Raw genomic sequence first — 23,070 nt, 5'->3', positions numbered from 1 at the left:
TTCTTTGTGAAGTTTCACCCACTATGCTCCCTTAGGACATGATTGCAACTGTGAACATCAATAGTTTTCTATATTTTTCTTTGGTATTTTTAACGATTTCAGTACTTTATATTACTTTAAAAAAATCTCTTAAAATGTGACAGCTTTAACTTAAAGCAAAAAATATAGCATGGCTTTCCCTCCCCCCATTAATATCTTAAAAGTCTTTTGAACATTTTGAAAGGAAATGACAGAATAGGAGCAAGACATTTTCGCTAATGAGGAACAAGTAAAATGAGTTATCTAGATGTGGACCTTCCATGGGTGTGCTCACGCTAAACAAAGGAGGGGAAAGATACATTCAAATAAGACAGCTACTTCAGTCACTGTACAAAATGACTGGCATGTCATTTACTTTCAAACAAAATTTACTTTCAAACTTTCAAAACCAATGAGCTACACATTAACATGATGGTGCAAAGCACCAGGTAGAAATTAGATGCATGCAGGCATTTGGGTGACCAGCAAATGTCTGAATGCATGGACAATATAGGTGACTTTGCTGTGAAAGAATTAACTTATTTAAAACTTTATTCATTATAATAGCAGCAATAATGTTACTTGTCCAATACTTAAACATTACAATGTTTACCAAAATATGATAATACAGAAGCTGTTTAAACATTGCTAGAAAGATTTCAATAAATTATTTTAAAAAAGAAAAAAAAAATGTTTTGGAATAAACATTTTTGGCAACAGCCTTTCATTTGAAATAAGAAATATTGTCTGCTACCAATAAATTTATTCTCTCAAAATGTCACATGTAAACAAACTGTGGATTAAAGGATACATTTTTAAGTTTTCTGAAGAGAAATATTCCTATTTCAGATTTTTAAAATGTTGTGAAATACAAGGCATTAATTACAACTGCTAAGTGCAAAATAAGCACCATTACTAATCAGAAAGGAAAAAATTGCCAATCATTACTTCTACATCAATACTTATATCTAGAGTGCTCCAAACAAATACCCCCAAAAAGGTGTGTACTGCTTCTAATATTTCTATAGTTAAATTGTTGGTAACAAGAGAAAAACAGCTAACACAGAAATAAATTGCAGGATCTTTAAATACATCTGTAGCAACAAAACAAAACAAAAATAAATAAATAAATAAACCAACAATTACAACTTAAAAAACTTAAGAAACATAATGTTCACCAGCTTTTGCCAAGGATTGCGGCTAAATGCAAAACAATTTGTTGAACCCTTTATGAAAATTATTTAGCAGAAGATACATTGTAATTGGAAATATATTGTGACTCTTGATGAAGCATGGGTTTACATAAAACACTGCAATAAAAATAGTCCATTTATTACTGAAAACAAATAGAGGGGAAAAATTGTATAAAGCTGGTTCCATCATCAATGCAAAGAAAGTTTCAGTAAGGGCTTTATAACTATAACAGGATTCTCTTATGATGATAAATAACATAGATATTAAAAATAAGAAGAGTGAGAATAATGTTAAAATCAACTTAACATACTATTAAGAGAAAGTTTTATGTCCAATATTTACAGAAGAAATTATATTTCTTTACCCTAGAGACTTGTGTGACTAGAGAGAGTGAAACCTTCAAGAAGTCATACTTCAAAAAGAACCACTGCATGCAGATATTGCACATATACCTTTCTGATGTATTCCTGCAAAGTCTCCTCATGTTTCAGCTATTGAATATTGTGGCTTTGTTCTTTTGAAAGAGTTTTTTGTATATAAAAAAAAGTGATATTTACAAAATGCTGATAGTGCAGTTTCCCAAACACTAGAAGAATATATACCTTAGATTTAAAACAATGCTTAATATTTAAATTATGTTTTAAATTCGTCTGCTTCTGTTACCTAAATCTGAGGAATAATTAAAATGCACAAACCTTTTCTCCCCCCATATTCAACACACACACATATATTATGAATTGTTATTACAACTTTTACAACCCAAATTAATTTTAAATAATTTGAAACTGATTAAATATATTTTTTTATAATGACTACTCCCACTTTTTTAAAAAGTATAATTATTATTAACGAGTCTTTCTTGTGATTAGTTACTGAAAAAGAATTCATAAACAGTACAGTCAAAAGTCGTTAATCCGGACTCGTCGGGACTTCGGCGATTCCGGATTATCGATTTTTCCAGATTATAGATCATTAGTTTAAATCTGGTAAGATTGCATGCAGAAATTACAAAATTAAAAATATGAAACCGTAATTTATGAAATAAAGAACAATTATGATCTAAAGGGTATCAAAATTTACAAAACAAAAAGCTTAATATTTATTTGTTTACTTTATTAAACATTTCTTTCGATGCAAGTTGTTTAAGTTGCTTCATTTCATGTGATAATACTTTCTATTTAATTCTATTAAACAGACATAATTTCTTGTTTAGTTACAAAGTTCCGCTGTTCAAGTCCTATAATTGCTGTGTCGAGAATACTGACTAATTTGTCAATCGAAATGTTTTCGTTTTCAATAACCTCTCTGTCACTTTCTTCACTATCGGAAGCGAATTATAATGACGAGGAACTTGATTTAAAGCATATCAAAGACGGTGTACATCCAGATGAAATACTACATTCAGTAAAGAATTATAAGCCAAATAAAATAAAAACATCTGCCCTGAAGATAAGGATAGTGCTGACAGATCAACTTCCAATTCATTGCGCGCCGCCGCATTTCTGCCCCCCTGCCGCAGAGCAGCGTGAAATTGATAAACAGATTTCGGATTTCAAAACATACTTTCGCTTTGTAGATCTTTTACATATTAGTAAATATATATCGGAAATTCTATTTGACATAATCGAAAGTTCAAGCTTACTTTTATAAAATTGCTCTAACAGTCTGCAAAAAATAATAAGCCGGATCCAATTAGAAGATTAAGAAACAACGCAATCTGCAACATTAACTGAATTAGATAATTTTAGCTTAGTTTATACAGTCCGTTATACATTAAACGTGCATGAGTAAACGTATTCTGCGCTTGCGCACACCCATATTCGCTGCCGTAAAGGTCTTACGCGCAGGCGTAAACGCCTATGCGCATGCATCAACGCGACGCATGGGCAGAAAGTTTGTAGCTTTGAGGTCCAGATTATGGGTGTCCGAATTAACGACTTTTGACTGTAGTAGTAAACATACATAAGTAAAACACAATAAAATAAAGACATAAGTAGAAGTACTGGATTAAAAATGCAGTAATACTATAATGATAACATACAGAAATATCATATATGAAATGAACCTTTTTAATATTTATGAATTTATGACAATTAAAAATGCCTTATGCGAAATAAAAGTCATTTGTTAATAAGCCTTTTATGAGTAAATGCATCAAAAATAATTTAAAACGTACACTGAAAACTAAGTTTTAAGGGTTAAAAACATTTTGATGATACAATCTTTAACTTAATTTTTTAAAACAAGACAGTAATAAGAATATTCCATAAATATATATGAGCCTTTTGCTAACTCCCCAGCAACTGCAATATTTGAACCCCTCCCAATTAGTTGATAAGTTAGGATTTCATGGCATAATAATCCAAATTTTAAACACTCAACAGCAGCAGCTGTACTTAATGTGTTTTCAACTTATACCCTCACTGCAATTAGTTAGTGCCTATCATATTCCATCAAAGACATATCTTCTTTTGGAGTGCTGATTTCGCAATTTGCCTGATCATGCTAAATCATTTTTGAATATTTATTAATGATACCCACTTCCAATTCTTCTAAGATCAGATAAGCCCCCCATTTATACATATAACTATGTTTTTAGAACAAAATAATAGTACTAATGAGATGCTACTTTTGTTTATTATGCACACAATGTATTATAAATGATGTACTTTTTTAAAAACTAAACTGACAATGATGAAAATGGTAACTATTAAGCATTTTTCATGATTAATGTTATGGTAATATTGTTTATTGAAAATATAGTTAATATGACCTTTAAACAACTAGTAACTTTTACACAACTTTGAATATTTTATCATATTTTCCAGATGAGAATTAATGCAGGCAGAATTAAAGCTTTGATTACACACAATTTTTCTGAAATTAGAAATGGCACATTCAGAGCTTTCAGAAAAGATACAAATGATGCTCATATAACCATATGCATCAAGATAAGAACTTTCCAATCACAAGAAAATACTGAGAACTTTACTGAACCTAAAACAAATGAAGCTCCCAAAAAAATTAGTTTCTGGGCAGGGGGGGTACTAGGCTGTATTTCCTTAGAGAAGAATATTACATCTGATAAGTATTATATTTGTTGCAATAAAAATAAAACCCTAAAACATATAAAATCATTTTGCTCTGAAAGTTATTAATAAAACTGAATAGATTTTAATTTGTTACTATAGAAAAACACCAATAAATTAGCCACATGCAAAATTTACGACAAAGTAGGTTTTGTTTATACGGAATACAATTTATTTCATGAAAAATTCCACACAGAAGTTACTTTTATATTTGTTTTTAAATTTATTTTTAAGATTTATACTACATCCCCCCCAAAAAAACATTGAATAATAGCTATTGCTTGAGGTTCAAACAATGAACATTGCGACTGTGCTTTCACATTACTTCAATCAACTCTACATACTCTTCGAGAATGATAATATTAGAAAATAAGGTCATCTTTAGATTACTTCTTGAATTTAGAATATTTTACATAAATCTCTACTAGTTAAATAAAATTACAATTTACAAAGTGCTAATACACCATAAGAATATTTTATTCCATAGCACATCACATGAATGCAATGTTTAATACTATCACATAATACAAAAACTGTAGAAAAAGTATCAAAAACAAATTAAAAGCAAAGAATATGAATAGGAGAAGCTGGCAAGTTCTCAAAGACATAGTTTGACTGCTTCAAACAACTCTGAAATCCATGCCAGTAAGTGCAGAAGCAAATTTGGAATTTCTTTGAATGCCGATAACCAGGAGAATGGAAGAAAAGCTGAAAGTCAGAATGGAAATGATCGCAAGTTCTTCTGAGAAGAAAACATCGACGAAAGTGAACGTTGCTGAGAAAAAGAATTTCATCGATAGACATGGCTGCTGAGATAAACTTAACCAGCGGAATACAACAGTAATAAAGCATTCCATGAAAGTAAATGCCTTCGAAATGAGAAAGGGAGCTGCAGAAATGAAGGAATCCATCAAAGCAAATGCTGCTTAGATGATGAAGGAAGCAGCAGATATAAAAGAAAGCATCCTTAGCCCTTGCTGAATGAAAGAAAATAATTGCTGCTATTGATGAGAAAATTTTTGGTGAGACAAACAGGAGAATAGCCACCACACAAGAAAATCTCTAAGAGGAGTTTGATACAATCAGAAATGTTAGGGATTGTAAGGAAAGAAATTAAAAATGTAAAATCTACTCTAAATGAAGAAATTGTAGGTCTGGACGAAAATTGCAGACTGGAGGAAGAGATTCTAAGACTAGAAATTTGAAATGAACAGAAATTTGTAGAACCGGCTTCATCCATGAACAATGTGGCAGCTCAGCATGCTTTGAAAGGCGAGGGGTACAAGTGAAATTCACTCATGGAGAGCCATAATTAAATGCAAAGCAAAAATCTTCTACTTGAGAATTATTTTTTGTTCTGCAGTATGCTTTATGTAAGATCTTTTGATTTTAACAGACACATGTTTTGTAATTTAAGTATTTCACAAATGGATACAATTATTTTTTCCTAATATAATTAAAATTTTAAATTTTGCTTTAAATCTTACATGTCCTGTACTATATATTTCCATAAAAAATTATTAAATGTAAAATTTATTACAATTACAGAAAAACAAAAATTAGTGTGAAGAATAGAAAGAAGTGCTGCATGCAAATAAGTCTTATTCTTCCAAGTACTGACTATATCTTTGACTGATCGGATTTGGGAGAATGGCAAAGAATCAGCTTTTATCTTGGAGCTATAGTAGAGTCAGTGCAAAAAAAATCAAAGTAGGGCATAGGTACTCAATTTTTCAAAGATTAGGCATAAAATGCATATTTTCTCCATTGGGGTTTCAGCACATCCTTAGCTATTGTAAATTGATACTAATAAGTAATGTTAAATTGGGATAATTTAGTACTTCCAAAGCTGTTTTTGAGCTCCCTCACTGCACAAAAGAATTCGATGAAATTGTTCTGGGGGTTGATGTTGTCAACTGCTAGCAAACTTTTTTTTTAAATTACAGCAAAGTGCATCAGGGCTATCTGCATAAGGGAAAGAATGCCTTTTTGGAGGACTTTCAAAGGGAAACTGGTTAATATACATGTCACACATCAAGAAGGCAAGGAAAATGCTCACACAGCCAGCCCGTTTGCCAGGATTCGAAACCTGGACCAAACTATCAGTCTTCAGCAGCTTTAGCTCTTGGCCACTAGTTCTCCACTTAGGAACAGGATTTAGGTCATAAGGCAAAAGTAAATCTGGAATAGTTTCTTTTAGAATGTGTTACTTTGCTCTTATCAGAAAGAGGGTTTCTAGAATTATCCATTTTGGAGTTAGCATCATTATTGCATTGACTATTGGTTCTGAAAAGCTGGTTTTGATGAAATTTAGTTTTCAGATATATTGGACAGCCACTGTTTCCTGAAGTATGACAAAGAATCTCCTTTACTCAACACACTTTAATACAGAGATACTCCTTGATATTTCTGATGTCTTTAATAGTCTGAATTATAATAAAAAGTTCCAACAAATTTCTATTCAAAAAATTATTCAGTCATTCATTATGTTTTTGATTACCTTCACACGTTATAAAATAGATTTTTAATGCAACACTAACAACTAAAAAATATTTCTAACATGAAAAAGGGGGTTTATTAACTTTCACACTGAGAATGGAGCAAAATTCTTTATTCTTTTCTCTTCTCTCCATTATATTTCTGCAAAACTGTACAACAGTCTTATATAAGACAAGAATTCATGTTTTTTAATGGTTCAAAATAGCATTCTGACAGACTACCTGATGTTATTGGCAGTTCTGCCATGGATATACAAGTATGAGCGAGTTTCAAGATATGTCTTTATGCCGGTAAAGTCGGCAGTTTCTGATACTAATACTCAACTTATTGATTCTCTGCAGTATTGGTGTGTCACTCCAGCTTTCCTTGTTTTCTCAATCAAATTATTTGCTAAAATTATGTCAAATAATTCCCGTAATATAATACTAATAAAATGTAGTCTCAAAAACATGCTAAACTATTTGATTATTTGTTGATAATAAATTTTATAATAATTTAATATAATCAATAAATCAAATTTCTATATATAAAAGGCCTAAAAAAGATGCTTTATTTACACTTTCGGTCATCAGTCAAAAATGTTTAATCCGGAATGATCTATAATCCGGACCTCAAAGCTACAAACTTTCTGCGCATATGCATTTAAGCATGCACATATGTTTACGCATGCGCATTTAATGTACAACGGACGGTATAAGGTAAGCTAAAATTATCTAATTATCTATTTCAATTAATGTTGCAGAGTGTGTTGTTCCTTAATCTTCTAATTGGATCCAGCTTATTATTTTTTGCAGACTCTTAGAGCAATTTTATAAAAGTAAGCTTGAACTTTGGATTACGCCAAAAAGAATTTCCGATTCTGGAGCTGCCAAACGATCTATAAAGCGAAAGCATGTGTCGATGTCCATCAAACAAAAAGTGAAATTGCTGTGAAAAATGGATAAAGGCATATCCTTTGTTTCTCTAACCATTCCAATATCTGTTTATCAATTTCACGCTGCTCTGTGGGGGGAGGATGTTGCACCGTGCAATGAACTGGATCTGTCAGCACTATCCTTATGTTCAGGGCAGATGTTTCTATTTTATTCGGCTTATAACTCCTTACTAAATGTAGTATTTCATCTCGATGTACTCTGTCTTCGATATGATTTAAATCAAATCCATTGTCATTATAAATATCACGAATACACATCAAATAGTTTTCTGGTTGCAATTTTCTAATTTTGACTATGTGTAATGTATGCTTTACGCATGCGCGCGTTGAAAGAAATGTTTAATAAAGTAAACAAATAAATATCAAGTTTTTTTTTTGTAAATTTTGATACCCTTTAGATCATAATTGCTCTTTATTTCAGTTACGTTTTACTCTTTTTTCAGTTACTTTATTTCAATTCGGTTTCATATTTTTAATTTTATAATTTCTGCATGCCATCTTACCAGATTTAAACTGATGATCTACAATCCGGAAAAAAATTATAATCCGGAATCGTTGAAGTCCTGACGAACTTTTGACTGTATATACAATTGTCTTTCATAAAAAGACACTTATGTTGAAGTATGATGGATCGTTTATACAACAAAATAAATTTAAAATCAAGTCAAATTCGAAGTTATCCATTCTGCAGATTATTTGTGTTCCTCCCCCCTTCCCCCCCAAAAAAAATATTCCCAGCTAACGTTCAAAGATGGTTGCAACATTTTAGAAGAAATACAATGATTTTTGATACAGTGAATGACATTGCTGTGGCTTAAAATGAAGTTAAAAATTTAAATACAAAGAATTACCACACAGACAAATATTTAGCTCATTTAGCTTTGAGAATATTTCTAAAAGAAATGTACTTAAATATATGTCATCAGCAAGAAATAATATAAACAGGTCTCTTTTAGAAATCTTAGAGGACCACAACAGCAGAATTTGAGGATCAGGACCACAGGCTGAGAGAAATACTGCTCTACATCATTCATTTAAAAATGAAGAGCAGTTAAATGAATTAACAGTAACTGTCACTTGTTAAAATTACTTCCATTTTAACCGTATTTGAGTGTATTACAAACAGCTGAATTTAATAGATGGTGATTTGTGCATTGCAAACAGGGATATCAGTAAGTAAAATAATACCTAGTAACTAATAATAATCAAGTCATTCATTATTTAATCTGAAAATAATAATAATAAATGAATACGAATACTTAAATTATTTACCCAATTTTGAAATTCATTTTTTAAATTTTTATAAAAATATTTTCATAATTACATTCTTAATGAAATTTTATCCCTTTAATAAAAAGCAGTTTTTCTATTGATTAATACGTATTTGTTTCGGTTGCTGCAATTTCCGAACATGACAAGCGGCTTAATCAAGGAGTTAAATAAGTGGTAAATAGTGTAATTACAATTTTACATTGTTATTTTTGGATAATACACTATTTCTGGTAACGCATGCATGTCTAAGTTAGTTAGCAGAAGTAATTAAGAGTTCACGGAACTGTATACAAAATTTTTGGGTTATAACACACACAAAGCTTTTGTTTACTTAGTAAATGGAATAATAATTATAAATGAAGAATTTTTCATCTGAATACTAACATTACAAATAAATCTCCTTTTACTGTGTTCTGCCATTAACAATGTCAGTTTGAAAGAAGTTATAGCAGACTCCCAGTTAATTGACCTCTAACCGACTGGACCTTAGGTCAAATTAACTGCTGGTTAATCTCAAAAACACATAAAATAACTTTTTAGGTAATTACTGTAAATCAAATAAAAAAAGGCATGCATATAAGTTCCATAGTTATTAAAACATTTACTGAATTAAAAGTTCTATTCACCCCACAGCAAACTGAAAAATAAAGATAATGATTAAAATCTAAAAAGTACAGAAAAGCCACTAAAGAACAAGCTTTAAGGCATCCAAATCTATGATTAGCAATGTTGCTACTTAGCATTATTTTTCAGATGAACCAATATACTGAGTACAATGAACTGTATGCTTTGTAACTACATTAGAATTTTAATACAATGAATTATATAAAAAAATTGTGAGAAATTTTAATTTGAGTAAAAGGGGAGGATATCACAAAAAATGGCCAGTTAGAGCAAAGCAAGTAAAAGAAAGTTGAACAGTATTTTAATTTCCCAGTGTGCATTCCCTGACAGAGAAAAATGCAACAATGTGAATATATTATGCTAGGATAACTGTAAAGTGGATGCATATGTGCTAGTTATGCAGATGATTAAAATTTTTGGCTATATGTAATAGACATGGTAAAGCACACACACACATGCTCCTTTTTCCCCCTCCTCCTCATTTAACATGTAAAATTCTGTAATAAAAATTAAATTTTTACAATTCCTCCCCATCCTTTTTTTTATATGATAATATAAACAGGTGATAAGTTCTTAAGATATTATAGTAGACTACGCCCTTTTCAAGTTGCTCTTTTCCTCATTTTATTTTGTTTAAGAATGTTGCACAGAAAATTTTTAATGCTACCTTAAACTACATTGGTTCTAATACAAAATTAAACCCAGAAACAGAACCTTTCAAAAGAGAAATGAGATTATTTGCTATCCGAATGCAAAATAAACTTTACAGGAGGAAGATCTGCACTTTGTGCTCAACTTCCTTAAAAAAAAAAAAAAAAAAAGAAAAGAAAATATGCATCAAATCTTTAAAAAAAAATTGAATTACAACAGACCAGTGACATGTATAACATGTGACATAAATTTTTTCAATTACATTGACCAATTCTTTAAAAGTTCTCAAAAATTCATACAGGTATATCTCATATTGCAATTTTGGTTCCAGGTACTTACTCAACAACACATAAATTGCTCTGTTATACAATAATTTATCAAACAACGATGTTCCTTCATATCCTTATCATTTAATTTCCTTCAATAATTTTACCACTGCATTCACAACTGTTGGATACAAAAGGCCTAATTTTCAGCCTCTCTTTATTCAATATATTTAATCTTTATAGGTCATGAACAAACCTTGCATTCAAGGTGCATATTATCAAGTGGGAAAACAAATTCAGATAAACTTGGTGATTTTTGCCAAATGACCCACAAAATAAGTCCTACTTACAAAGCAGTCTTTTGTTCCAATAATGCACAGTCGCATTAATGAAAATAATCAAATGTTCTTTAGTTTATAAACATTAATAACCATAAAATTTTAAACAATTAATAATAATAATTACCATTATTCAACAATATAAAAATTAAGACAAACTTACTCGCTTCTTTCCTGGTTCACATTTCCTTTCTTCATAATCATCAGGAAGTTGTAAGTAATCTTCCATTGATGAATGTTTCTTCTTACTAATCCTCAAACCATCCAGCTGATCTATTTTTAAAGAAAAACGATAACATAATTAGAATCTATTTCAAACCATCTAAATTAGATGTTTATTAGAAAACTTTAAAAGATATATTGTAACATTAGCATCAACGATAATATGAGATTTACATATACTGATAATTTCAGTTACAGCATTAAGAGACTATAATGGAGAATGGGAAAAAAGATAAATCATACAAATTTACAACTATACTATATTAAATAGAGAAATAAAAAATATATACCTAGCTTTTCTTCCGTAGCTTCAAGCTTTTCCCACCGACTTGGAACATGAAACTGCTGAAACGAACTTCCAAAATTAGCAGCTGAAAGATTTCTTCAGATAACCTTAATGAATATAGCTTCAAATCTGATCATATTAGTACTCACAGTTATAGAGTAGATTAGCACAAACCTATGTACCCTTTCAAGAAATGCAAATATCACAAAATACAAATATAATATACAGTTATAATTCAACAACCCCCAAAAAAATATTCTACTTGCCAGAAATGAACTTGATTCCTCTGCATCATTTTCTTGTGCATTTTCATCCTTGGCATCATCTTCTTTCTTATCACTAGACTCAACTTCCATTTCCACCTATATAAAGCACACATATTTTCTAAAAAACTGCCAACTAAAGTGTATATAAATTGTTTCAAAAGGATTCTGTACAAAAGTTTCAAAAAATTAATTTTCCCAAATGTTAAATTAAAAAAGTTAAATGGAGAATAATGTTGTTAATAATACATACTTCTGTAATAGCTACATCTTGCAAAACAGAACGAACATCGATACTCATAAAATGCCTTGGTTTAGGTTCCCAATTTTCTAAAATCTATGAAGAAAAAATATATCACTATGCACTGCTCGAACTCATTATGCAGCATTATAATTATTACTTTAGTTAAAACTTTTATTACACTGTGGATGTAACATTAACTACAATACTGAAACATACATAAAAATTTTAAACTACCTTTGTTATATCACTTAATGACCTATTGTGGATATTTCTTTTATGACAAATGACAGGATCTTTACAATCCATTTCAGCTATATAAACCTAAAACAGATTAATATATCATTATTAAATTTATAAACAGCTATACAGAGCTGAAAACATGTAAATATATTTAACAATTAAACCTAATACTGCAAAGCTTAAAAAAGGAAATTAAAAATTTTTGTTGTAATTAGAAACTACTCTACTTAATGTGATGAAAAATCTATTTTTCTTTTAAATATTAATTATTTCAAATTTATCTGACAGTCAACATTTCAAAAGATAATAATAATCATTGCAAAACAATAATATATATATATATATATATATATTATATATATATATGGACTTACACCATTTCTGAGAAATTTTACAGAAACCTGTTGACCATGAAAGTTGGATAACATCAAACTATGAAAGTTAGCATTCTCTCAAGGTTGCCTTAATTGTTCCTACAGAATTCTGAAGAAACTGATGTCTCTATATTTAATAAACAATCAGTATTTGACTCACTTAATTTTTCATCTTTGTAAAAAGAGCTTTCATCGATTCCTACTAATTTTGGGTACTTTTCTGTTAGTGGAACCAAATTTAAAAGTGTATATATCTATGTGTGCATGTACACAAGTATGCGAGTGTATTGATATATACACATATACATATATAAATACACATATACCTAGATACATTTTTGAATCAGGTCTCAATGACAGAAAAGTACAGTATTTTGTTAGGCCCTCTGATTTTACAGCATTATGCTCTATTTATAAAAGCTATGAGTACAAACATTCTGCAGGTAATGTTATTATTTTGCTGTCCATATTTAACTGACCATATTATATTCATTAATACACACTTTTTTTTAAGGTTGTATTTCATAATTTTGAAAAAAATCAACTGCTTGTTGTTCTTTAGATGACATGTTCCAAATTTTATTTTATTTTATTTATTTATTTTGAAATGCAAAAGAAAAGAAAAATATAGCAATAGTAGTTAATTTATGTCTTTGCTCATAAAAACAAAATGTGGCTTGTTGAGAATGAGTTTTATCGAGAGTTTACATAAAAACAAAAATGCAGATGTTATGAATTTGCTGTTACATCACGCTTATCCACTAGTGGCACTACTATCACGCTGACCGCCGCTTGGCAACAATTTCGCAGTTGATAAGGTAATACATAACCTCCGCCCCCAAAAAAACTACATTTTAAAAATAATTTATGGCATTTCATAGTTCAAGAGATTTTTAATTACACAGATCATTATCAAATGTTGAAGCTGATAATTTGGATAAATTTACACCTATATAGTTTTAGGTGAAGAAAAAACAAAAATTTACTCTCCATACACTTTGTATGTAGTATGTGATTCTATTATCTGTTTATCTATACATGTATATAGTGCATGAGCAGAAACTGCCATGAATTTAAACTGAGAAATCAGAAATAATGTAAGATTTCCCTTGCTATCTGTTTTCTGTTCTTGGTTCTCAGTTATCAATAAGACTTCAATGAATGCAGATCTCAAAGCAATTCGATTATGAGTGGCCTGAAGAATGGACAAAGGCTCATCTGCCTTGGATGACCAACAGCAACATTACAGACAAACTGAAGCTGCCTGCCACACACACACACCCCAAAAAAAGCTAAACACAGAGTGAGAAATACTGATTTCATTCCAAATACACATTAATTCATCACTCACTAGATGCCTCTATCACAATCCACAAGATTTCTTGAAGTCTGTCAACAGAACTCAAGTCTTCTACAAAGGAAGTTGCTGCATGAGGACCATACATATTAAAGCAATACTCTGCACAAGCATACATGACCTAATTTTATGCCTTGAAATGGCTTCTGCTCGGAATGTCATAAAGAAGATGGAAATTTGTGAAACAGAAAGCATACATTTTATGGATAGCATAAAATTTTGCAAGTGATATGAAATAGGGTATTTTATACTTAAAAATTGTTCATAGATGCATGTCATGATGAGACACAGTTTATTTATGATCAGACAACTAACTGGTCAACGATGAAAAAAGAATATTCATTGAAAAGAGTAATGACTGCTAAAAGACTAGACATATATCTGCATTTTACACTAAGAATTCAACCTGCCAAAAAAATGGAATACAAATAGTTTAAATAAATCATGATTTAAATTTTATTATATGAAAATAGATGCAGAACACAAAAATAAACTCCCTAAAAAATTTTTTCAGACCAAAAATGCATATATGTTCATTATGACACACTATTCATTAGTATACCATCAAATAAATTCCATTACTATATATATGTATATCTTTCGTAATTGAGACCCCGTGTTCTGTGCCTTTGTAATTAGACAAGTGGACACATTTTCATTGTTCTTCATTGCAGTTCCTTAATTTTGAGGCTTTTGTTTAATTAATCTTTATCGTTTTTCATTTTGTTTTATAACTTAGCTTTTGCATTTATTTTTTCAGTAGTTTATACTATTTTTTACATTTGTATTTAATGCTGCTTGATTTATATATTTATTTTTTAAATACGAATGCATCTAGGGGAAAGATCTGAGCTCATTTGAAAAATCATTTTAAATTTTATGAGAAAAGAATAGCAAAAGTGGTTTTAAATCTCAAATGGTTCGGAGGAATGAAACATGCATTCGGAACTCATTAAATAAGTTTAAGGCTTCAAAACATTTTTTCTTTGACAAGTTCTTTTTGAAGCATTAAACAAAGAAGATTAATTTCGTTTTTTAGTGCATTTGTTTAGCACTTGTACCATTTTCAAGTATGCTTACATAGTAGTTTTTTTTATTTTTTTTTTCTTTGGGTTCTTTATGTTTATTAAATATTTTCCATTCAATAGATGTAATACGGTGATTTCACCAACTCGGGAGATAAGATATCAGGTTTGCTTTTATTTTGCGCATTAAATTTAACCCCCCCCCCAACATTTTACTTTGAAATTGATTATATATATATATATATGTATATAAAGACATTCTCTCACATGCATACTATTGCTTTGAGGTTATGTTTTCTAAATACCTGGAATCCTCTTTGTTTAGCATAGCTCCAGTACTGTTCATACTGCTTAGACTTATCATGTACAGCATCAACAATGATGAAAGGGAAAAAACGATCATCAATAGTCTTCTTAAAAGATTTAAATAAACTAGAACGATACACTTCTTCCATGCCCGATTCATATTCAAATTTAAACTCCTGAAAATATAAATTCAATGGCAATTTTACATAAACATACATGAAGCAGAAAATAAATTGAAAACTTATATTGCATTCCTTTCAAATTAAAGAAAAATCCTTAAAATTCATAATATTTATAAATATTCATCAGCAACATTTAAATATACAAAATATACATTAAAAAAACCACAATGAATTCACTATAATACAGTTAGACATTATAATATTAATAGAATAAATATACTACAAATTAGTGTGTTCAGTAAACTTAATTATTTTTCTCATTAATCCTCTATATCATAGCTGTCAACCTTGAAGTATGAAAAACAAGGAGAGAGCCACAGGTTTTCCATGCAGCATAGCAATTCAATTTCAACAGAATGCCAAATTAATTTAAATTCATTTTATTATGTATAATTCAGGTTACTGGCACATTTTACAATATACACCTGCCAACCTTGAAATGTGAAAAATCAGGAGCATGATGCATGATAACCCATTTCAAAAGGAAACTCTGAATTTACTTAAATTCACTTTATAATATATTATTATTCAGGTCATTCACCTATTTCTAATATGATTGTAATGTAAACATATATATAAATATTTAATTACATATTCTAAATTTCGTGTTCTTTGTTTAATTTTATTTCATAATTTTCTTATACTTCTTATATTGAGAAAATTCTGAGTAAGGTCAAAAAGCTTTTATTTATCACAGTACTTTTAAATATAGTGAAAATTAAATTAATAATAAGGGATATACTATATGTAAAAACTTAGTAATATACCATATTTTTATGTAAAATAACACTAAAATAAACTAATATTAATGTATTAAACTCTGACTGATTCTTCAAAAAAAGGTTCTATGTCTCTAACAGACAATTCAAGACAAATAAAATTTAATATGAAAAATTATCCTGAAATTTACTAGTGGGGGGTATATAGTTTGCATAACTCAAGTTTCATTAATTCAATACACTTAATTTATTCCTGGGAAACATTTTTCATAGTAAGAGCTAAAAATTAAAAAGGGAGAGATTCAGTTATCTAGGAGAAGTGATGAAAAAACGGGAAGGTTGACAGCTATCATACAGCAGTTCACCATTCCACTTATGATGAATAATTGAAATCTAGCCTCATCACTAAATATTACACAGATAAGTGCTGTCTTCCATAGCAGATTGCATATCATTACAAAGTACATATTGTTAAATAGGACCATTTGGTTGCAAATTTTGCAGTAACTGCACACACTATGGTTTCATTTACAATCAAGCTTGCAAAATCTTCCAGACATCTGGCTGCAGAGTATCAAGCTGACGAATGGCATGTGTATACAAGAAACTTTAACTCTCTCTCCATTGTTTCCCTAGAAACACACACACGTCCACAGCTTCAGACTTACATAAAAAGTTCATGCTTTTAAAATATAAGGTTGTAGAATTCTTTGTTGGCGTGACAGTAATATTCTGTACTGTTTTTGGAATAAAAGGCGTACAGTAACAATGGATAAACACATCTCAATTGAAAATACAGAATGCTTACTAATGCATAGATGACATTTTTATAAGCAGCTACCTAACTTTGCTTGTGATGATACCTGGTAGTAAATACAAACTTAATTTTTATTTTTGCACATTATTTATTATTCAATATGTAATATTTTCTTTAAATACAGTGTTTTAAAAACCTGATGAATCATTTGTAATTACCCTTAAAATCTGTTTTAAACTATTACAATACGAAATGGGTTCAAATCTTCAAAACAATATAACAAAATATAAGCAAAATACATAAACAGTTACGACTTGTAGTAACTTAAACTTGACACTGTTTAACTTTCTGAAGCCAGCTGGTACAGCAGTTGTACCAGGAAAATGACTTTCTTTAACGCCGGCTGTGCTATGTCGTACCAGCCATGCCCTCCTATTTTAGAGAATCGCCTATCTGTAGATCTCTGGGTGGTCCATTGTCGCTGCTCAGAATAGCCGCTGGCTACGCATTATTTCCCTCTTCTTATCAGTTTGGCTACATTTTGGCAAAAACTGCAGGTTTCGTCTCGCGCCAATATACTTGAAAATCAAATAGAGCCCATCTCTAATTTTTTTAGTACTGACTTTTGCTATGATTAAAACGTCAGCGATTTTGCACGCTATTTAAGCAGATTTAACACTTTTTAATCATAGCAAATAAGAATAGATTCATTTTTTAGATTTTATGTCCTTCTAGAAAATAGCTAAAACCGCTTTTATCGTTTACTTCCTTTTTAAACTTATGGATAATAAGATTTTATTTTGACATTTTTTTGGGGGGGAGTGCATAAAACCCTTAAGAACTATTAACTCTTTCAAAGTGCTTCTATTATGTAGGCAATTTTGTCTGATTTATCAGGAGATAAATAAGAGACAATGGTATGCATAATAGTTTTTGCACTTTTCATTCATTCAATGATTGCTTTCAATGATTTTCATTGATTGTAAATTAAATAAAATCAATTTATCTTTAGACCCTCTTTTATGATGAGATCTGACAAAAAGTATTTAAATATCAGTAAAGCTCACGTTACTTCTAAATTGAATCAAAACATCAGTTACATTGTATAAACATTGTAAACTACTTCTGTCACTTGACGATAAATTTCGGCCGGTTTAACATTCCTCGCGTTCAAAAATTTAATCATGGCACGAATCTCACAGTCAGGGGGAGAACTAATTGTCTTAAACATTTTGAATGTGCACAGCAAACTGAAAACACAACATAGAGCAACCAAAATGGCGACAATTGAAAGTCAGTGAACAAGAAAGACTAGTGCGCATGCGCAGGACGCCTACCACAGTGCTGCGACGGCGCTAGAATGAAACAGTACTTAGTTTCCGAATATGCTACATATGTTATTAAAAATCACATTCCAACCTGCAGACTTACAAAGCTAGTTCATATTTATTATATTTTGTAAAATTTTGTTCTCGTTTTCTAATTTCTATTACGAAAATACGCAAATATAAATGAAGTGTGAAAACAAAGTTATAAAATTCACAAATTATTGAAGAGATTGATCAGAAATAGTGAGTAAAATATAAACATTGCATACATTTTGTTCTAAATCAATAGTGCACTGGATATGCATAACTTCATTTAAATGAAAGCAAAATAATCATCGAAAAAATAAAAAATCTAGCAACCCATCTACTATGGGACAGTGTCCGACAAACATGTAAATTTTACTGCATACATGGTACTAACGACTTTTCTCATTAGGAAAATGTCAAAGAGGGGGTAAAACTGTTTCTGATCATGCCGGTCTGAAGGCTATATTATGAGAATTTCGGCCCGGATTTAGAAGGTTAATAGAGCATATGCAATAGTAATACCATACTATACACAAAAAGGAAGGGAGATTATAAAGTATTCATAGCTGTCAACCTTTGAAATATGAAACACTGGGAGTTTCCAGGAAATTCCTACACTGCACAGCAATGCCATTTCAAAGAAAAGAAAGTAATTAATGTATGTTTCAGGTTGCTGAAGTATTTATAATGTGATTCTCATGCAAAAAAATTAATACTTAGATGTTCTAAATTTTATGTTCTTAAGCCTCGTTCATTTCATAATTTTCTTATATTTCGTACTTTATACTGAAAAATCTTACACGGAGAAGAAATGTTTTATAACAAAGTTCTTTTAAATATAATGACAATAAAATTAATAATTAATGTACATGCCATTGTGTTGATAAATTTAGTAATGTAATATTTATTGAAGTAAAACAAGATTTAATATAAATATCATTCGATTAAATGCTGGCTGAATCTACATAAAAAATTCTACGAACATCAACAGTAGATTAGGACAATTCAGATCAAATAAAATTTAATAGGGGAAAATGCTGAAAATCCCTTGTGGGGAATTTGCATAACTTATGGTAACTTATTGTGTCACTTTCATTAACGGAATAAATTTAATTTATTGCTGGAAAATGTTGTCCTTAATAAAGCTTAAAAATAAAACACTGGGCATTTCAGTGATTTACTAGGAGATGAGAAGAAAAACCAGAAAAGCTGGATACTTATGAGTATTACATATATTTACCTTTCTCTTTATGCGTTTTCCTGTATCAGAATCTATATCTGTAACTTCTGTTTCTACCATAAAATAATCATCAAGAGACAATATTCGAGGTGCTGATCCCCCATTTTCAATTTCTTTATCCTGGTGAAAAATATTCCATCTTTCTTAAGTGACTTACATTCAAGTGAAATAACACAATGTTAGTTGAAGTTAATTCCCATTTCAACAATTAAAAAGTGTAATGAAGCATAAGAGCATTTATAATATAGCATTATATTTACCTTAATTAATTTTGCTACATATGTTTTACCAGAACCTGGAAGTCCCCGTAATATTATCACAAGCTGTTTTGGCCTAGATAGTCGCTTAGGTGCAATCAACAAATCTTCAATTAGAGCTGTCTCAGAAATATCATTCTTGAATATTTCAGGTGGAAGTTTAAAAGTTGTGTCAACATTTTTCACTTCCCTACAATAATAGAAAACAGAAGAAATATTTAAAGATACTAAGAAAACAAAACAATAGTGCGAACAATTTATACAGGTCAAATAACTTTTACAGAATAAATAATGATATACGAATAAAAAAATTTTAATATACCAGTTATAATTTACATAAGCTGATCAATTTTTTTTAAAAATTCACCTATCAGGTGAAATTTATATTTGAATTATGAAAAAAAAAAAAACAATTTCAAATTTAAAAATTAAAATAAAATTTGAATAATATTTCCCAATGAAAATTTTATCACTTTCTTCTCACAGAATCGCAAAACACTATAAGCTTTTATCTTATAATACGCAAATTTAATACATACACTGAAAAAGCATTTTGCAATTAAAAAACTATTATGAGGATAAGAAATTCTTTCTCTTTAATGCTTTTCTACAGAAACAAAATGCTGAAAAATCCTAAACTATGTTTTCTAAAAACTGTTTATATTTTCTAAATAAAAATAAATTTATCTGCATAAGATATAAGAACTCAGCTTATGAAATTCATTAATAATAATAAATCTAGCATGAAATTAATTTTTTAAGTGAAATAATTGAAATTGAAAGAAGAATTTAAAAAAAGAATTTCTCAGATTTAAAGAAAAATAAGTAGTACATTATAAAGCATTTCTCCCATTTCCCTAGCCTGCCTTCGTGGTGTAACGGTAGCACGCTGGGCCAGTATTCCAGAGGTCCGTGGTTCAATTTTCGGCGACAGCAGTTGCATATTTTTCATCTTTTCTGCTTCCAATTAACCTAACGACTCTACAAGTGGCGCCCGAACTAAAAGGGTTGTGGATAATGATTCTCCGCACCCAGGATTTGGCGACTAGGTCCCCTAAAACCCTAGCCGCGCTTTAAAAAGGGGGAGTATATAAGGTATTTCTCCCACTTCCCTAGCGTGCCTTCGTGGTGTAACGGTAGCATGCTGGGCCGGTATTCCAGAGGTCCGTGGTTCGATTCCCGGCGAAGGCGGTTGCATATTTTTCATCTTTTCTGCTTTCAATTAACCTAGTGACTCTACAACATATATGAAGATGATGAAAATATCAACACCAAGCATGACACATTCCAAAATTAAATTCATTGATTTAATGCATTAACAAAAAATTATAAATATAAAACTGATGTGAATTACATTTCTTTCTTTGAATTATTGCTGACTTTATCCTTCGCATAATTCCTTGCATTTTCCTGATTGCTGTCCCATTTGAAACGCTTTTCTCTTTCACTCTCATCCTTGTGTCGATCTCTGTCCCAGTCTCGGTCCCGGTCTCTCTTCTGATCTCTTTCTCGGTCTCTTTCCCTCTCTCTTTCCCTGTCTCTGTCTCTATCTCTATCCCTGTCTCTATCTCTATCCCGATTATCACGATCTCTCTCACGGTTATCTTTACGGCCTCTGTCTCTGTCCAGATCTCTATCACGATTTCTATCCCTCTCCCTAAATGGTTCCCGTTCTCGTTCTCGGAAGGGTACTGGTGGCCGTTCCCCATTTCTTTCTGGGACAAATGGTGTTTCCCTGATAAGCGGGCTCCTCTCCCTTCGATGTGAATAGTCAAAAACTAAGAAAAAAGGAAAAAATACATGATTATTCATTTGAAAAGTAAAAGCACCAATTATACACTTTAAAAACAATAAAAACTACTTAATCTCATTTTCCCAAATCTTTGTTACAATCTTACATAACAAAACTTTAACCAGCCATACACTCATACTGAACTTCTGGAGAAAATATGATTATAGTATTTTTTCATAAAAAAAATTAGGAAGAAAATATGAATTTGATTCCAAACAATGAAAAACATTAGTTTCAGCATTCAATAATAAAAATATTTCAATCAAATAATGATTTCCAATACCAGTTAACTCTTTTCTTATGTTGAGAATACTTTTTATTATGTACATAATAATTAGTAAAACCAGTTACACTCAAGATAACAAGAAAGCAGTTAGCTGGCAGTGAAGTCTGGATGCTTCTCAATCAAGTAACTTTTCTGAGTAGTTGGATGTGTACATACATAATTACTTTAAAATAGACTACTCAAGATCAATTGTCAAAGGAGCTTGCTGTTATTCGGTCTTAACAGACATCAAACTCCATCAAACTATGATCTAGTATCCCTAAGCTGAGAAGCATACCACTTAAGAGGTAGCTCAGAACAAGGCGAGATGATGATAAAGAAAGAAGTTATGGGTGCTGCTAAATATAATACTTAAGTTCAGAGCTCCCTTTCCTGATTTTGCTGTCAACATGCATCATAATTCCTGTATAAAGTCTTTTCTTCCTCCTTCGAGCACACCTTCATGGTGTAACAGTACCACACTTGGAGCTTATTAAATGAATCTAAATGTTTGAAGCTCTTCAGAGGCAGATATTATCTTTATTATTAAAAAAAATAATAATAATAAAAAGTGCCCTTGAGATGGTTATTTAAAGTAATAGTACAGTTTCCTAGAATTTTATACATCAAAAAAATTAGTCTGAATATCTTTATTTTCAACTAAAGGGAGACATCTTATATACATTGCAATATTTACTATCTGTATACTACAGTTTGAGAAGCATTGAAAGAATCAAACACAAAAGCTGATTGTAATATATACGATAATTTCTAAAATTAAGATCAGTTTAAGACTGAATGAAAATAAACATGAAATATTCTACCAAAATATAATACTTGCTATTTCAATACTTCATTGTAATTTCCCAATCATGCAAGAAGAATGAATGCATTTGATCATGCATGAATAACAAACCATGCAATTCTGACTGCATGAAGATATAACAAAAAATGAATCTTCTACTTATCCAAAATGACACATAAAGAACAGCAGCCTTTAAAATTTCACATAAATAGAAAATTACTTTTGACAGTTTATTATGTTTAATTACATGATCATTTCCTTTTTGATAACATTATACAGATGTTTCATATATATGCACTTAAAACTTCTGGTTTCAAAAACCTATACCCCAAATTTTCAAAGTAATCTGCGTGAACTGGATGTATTATATGCACATATATTGTTTATTGTTATTCTTGAAATAATTTACACCTAACTTAGAAACTAGGGGAAAAGTCTATTAATCATACTTGAAAAATGTAAGATATGAAGAGAAGAACTGAGAAGTAGAAAAGAA

At 30.3% G+C, this 23,070-nt stretch overlaps 1 protein-coding gene across 6 annotated transcripts in view; it reads right to left on the bottom strand.

The window, feature by feature from the left end:
• The window catches only part of ZAP3 (protein), a 207,186-nt gene that overhangs the window by 25,278 nt on the left and 158,838 nt on the right, over positions 1-23,070 (bottom strand). For 4 of the 6 annotated variants that reach the window (XM_035355223.2, XM_035355225.2, XM_035355226.2 and 1 more), the window contains 9 exons: positions 21,067-21,490; positions 19,716-19,902; positions 19,456-19,575; positions 15,202-15,378; positions 12,135-12,221; positions 11,910-11,993; positions 11,660-11,755; positions 11,398-11,452; positions 11,049-11,158 (listed from right to left, as the gene is read on the bottom strand). In XM_035355223.2, the coding sequence (XP_035211114.2) occupies positions 11,049-11,158; positions 11,398-11,452; positions 11,660-11,755; positions 11,910-11,993; positions 12,135-12,221; positions 15,202-15,378; positions 19,456-19,575; positions 19,716-19,902; positions 21,067-21,490 (1,340 nt within the window). The remainder of the gene's footprint in view (positions 1-11,048; positions 11,159-11,397; positions 11,453-11,659; positions 11,756-11,909; positions 11,994-12,134; positions 12,222-15,201; positions 15,379-19,455; positions 19,576-19,715; positions 19,903-21,066; positions 21,491-23,070) is intronic. The other 2 variants (XM_035355224.2, XM_035355227.2) reach the window with 2 other exon arrangements.

Source organism: Stegodyphus dumicola, chromosome 12 (assembly GCF_044657685.1).
Source record: "Stegodyphus dumicola isolate Sdum_Otavi_A_Nest chromosome 12, ASM4465768v1".
NCBI classification, from domain to species: domain Eukaryota; kingdom Metazoa; phylum Arthropoda; class Arachnida; order Araneae; family Eresidae; genus Stegodyphus; species Stegodyphus dumicola.
This window is presented reverse-complemented; position numbering and strand designations above follow the sequence as displayed.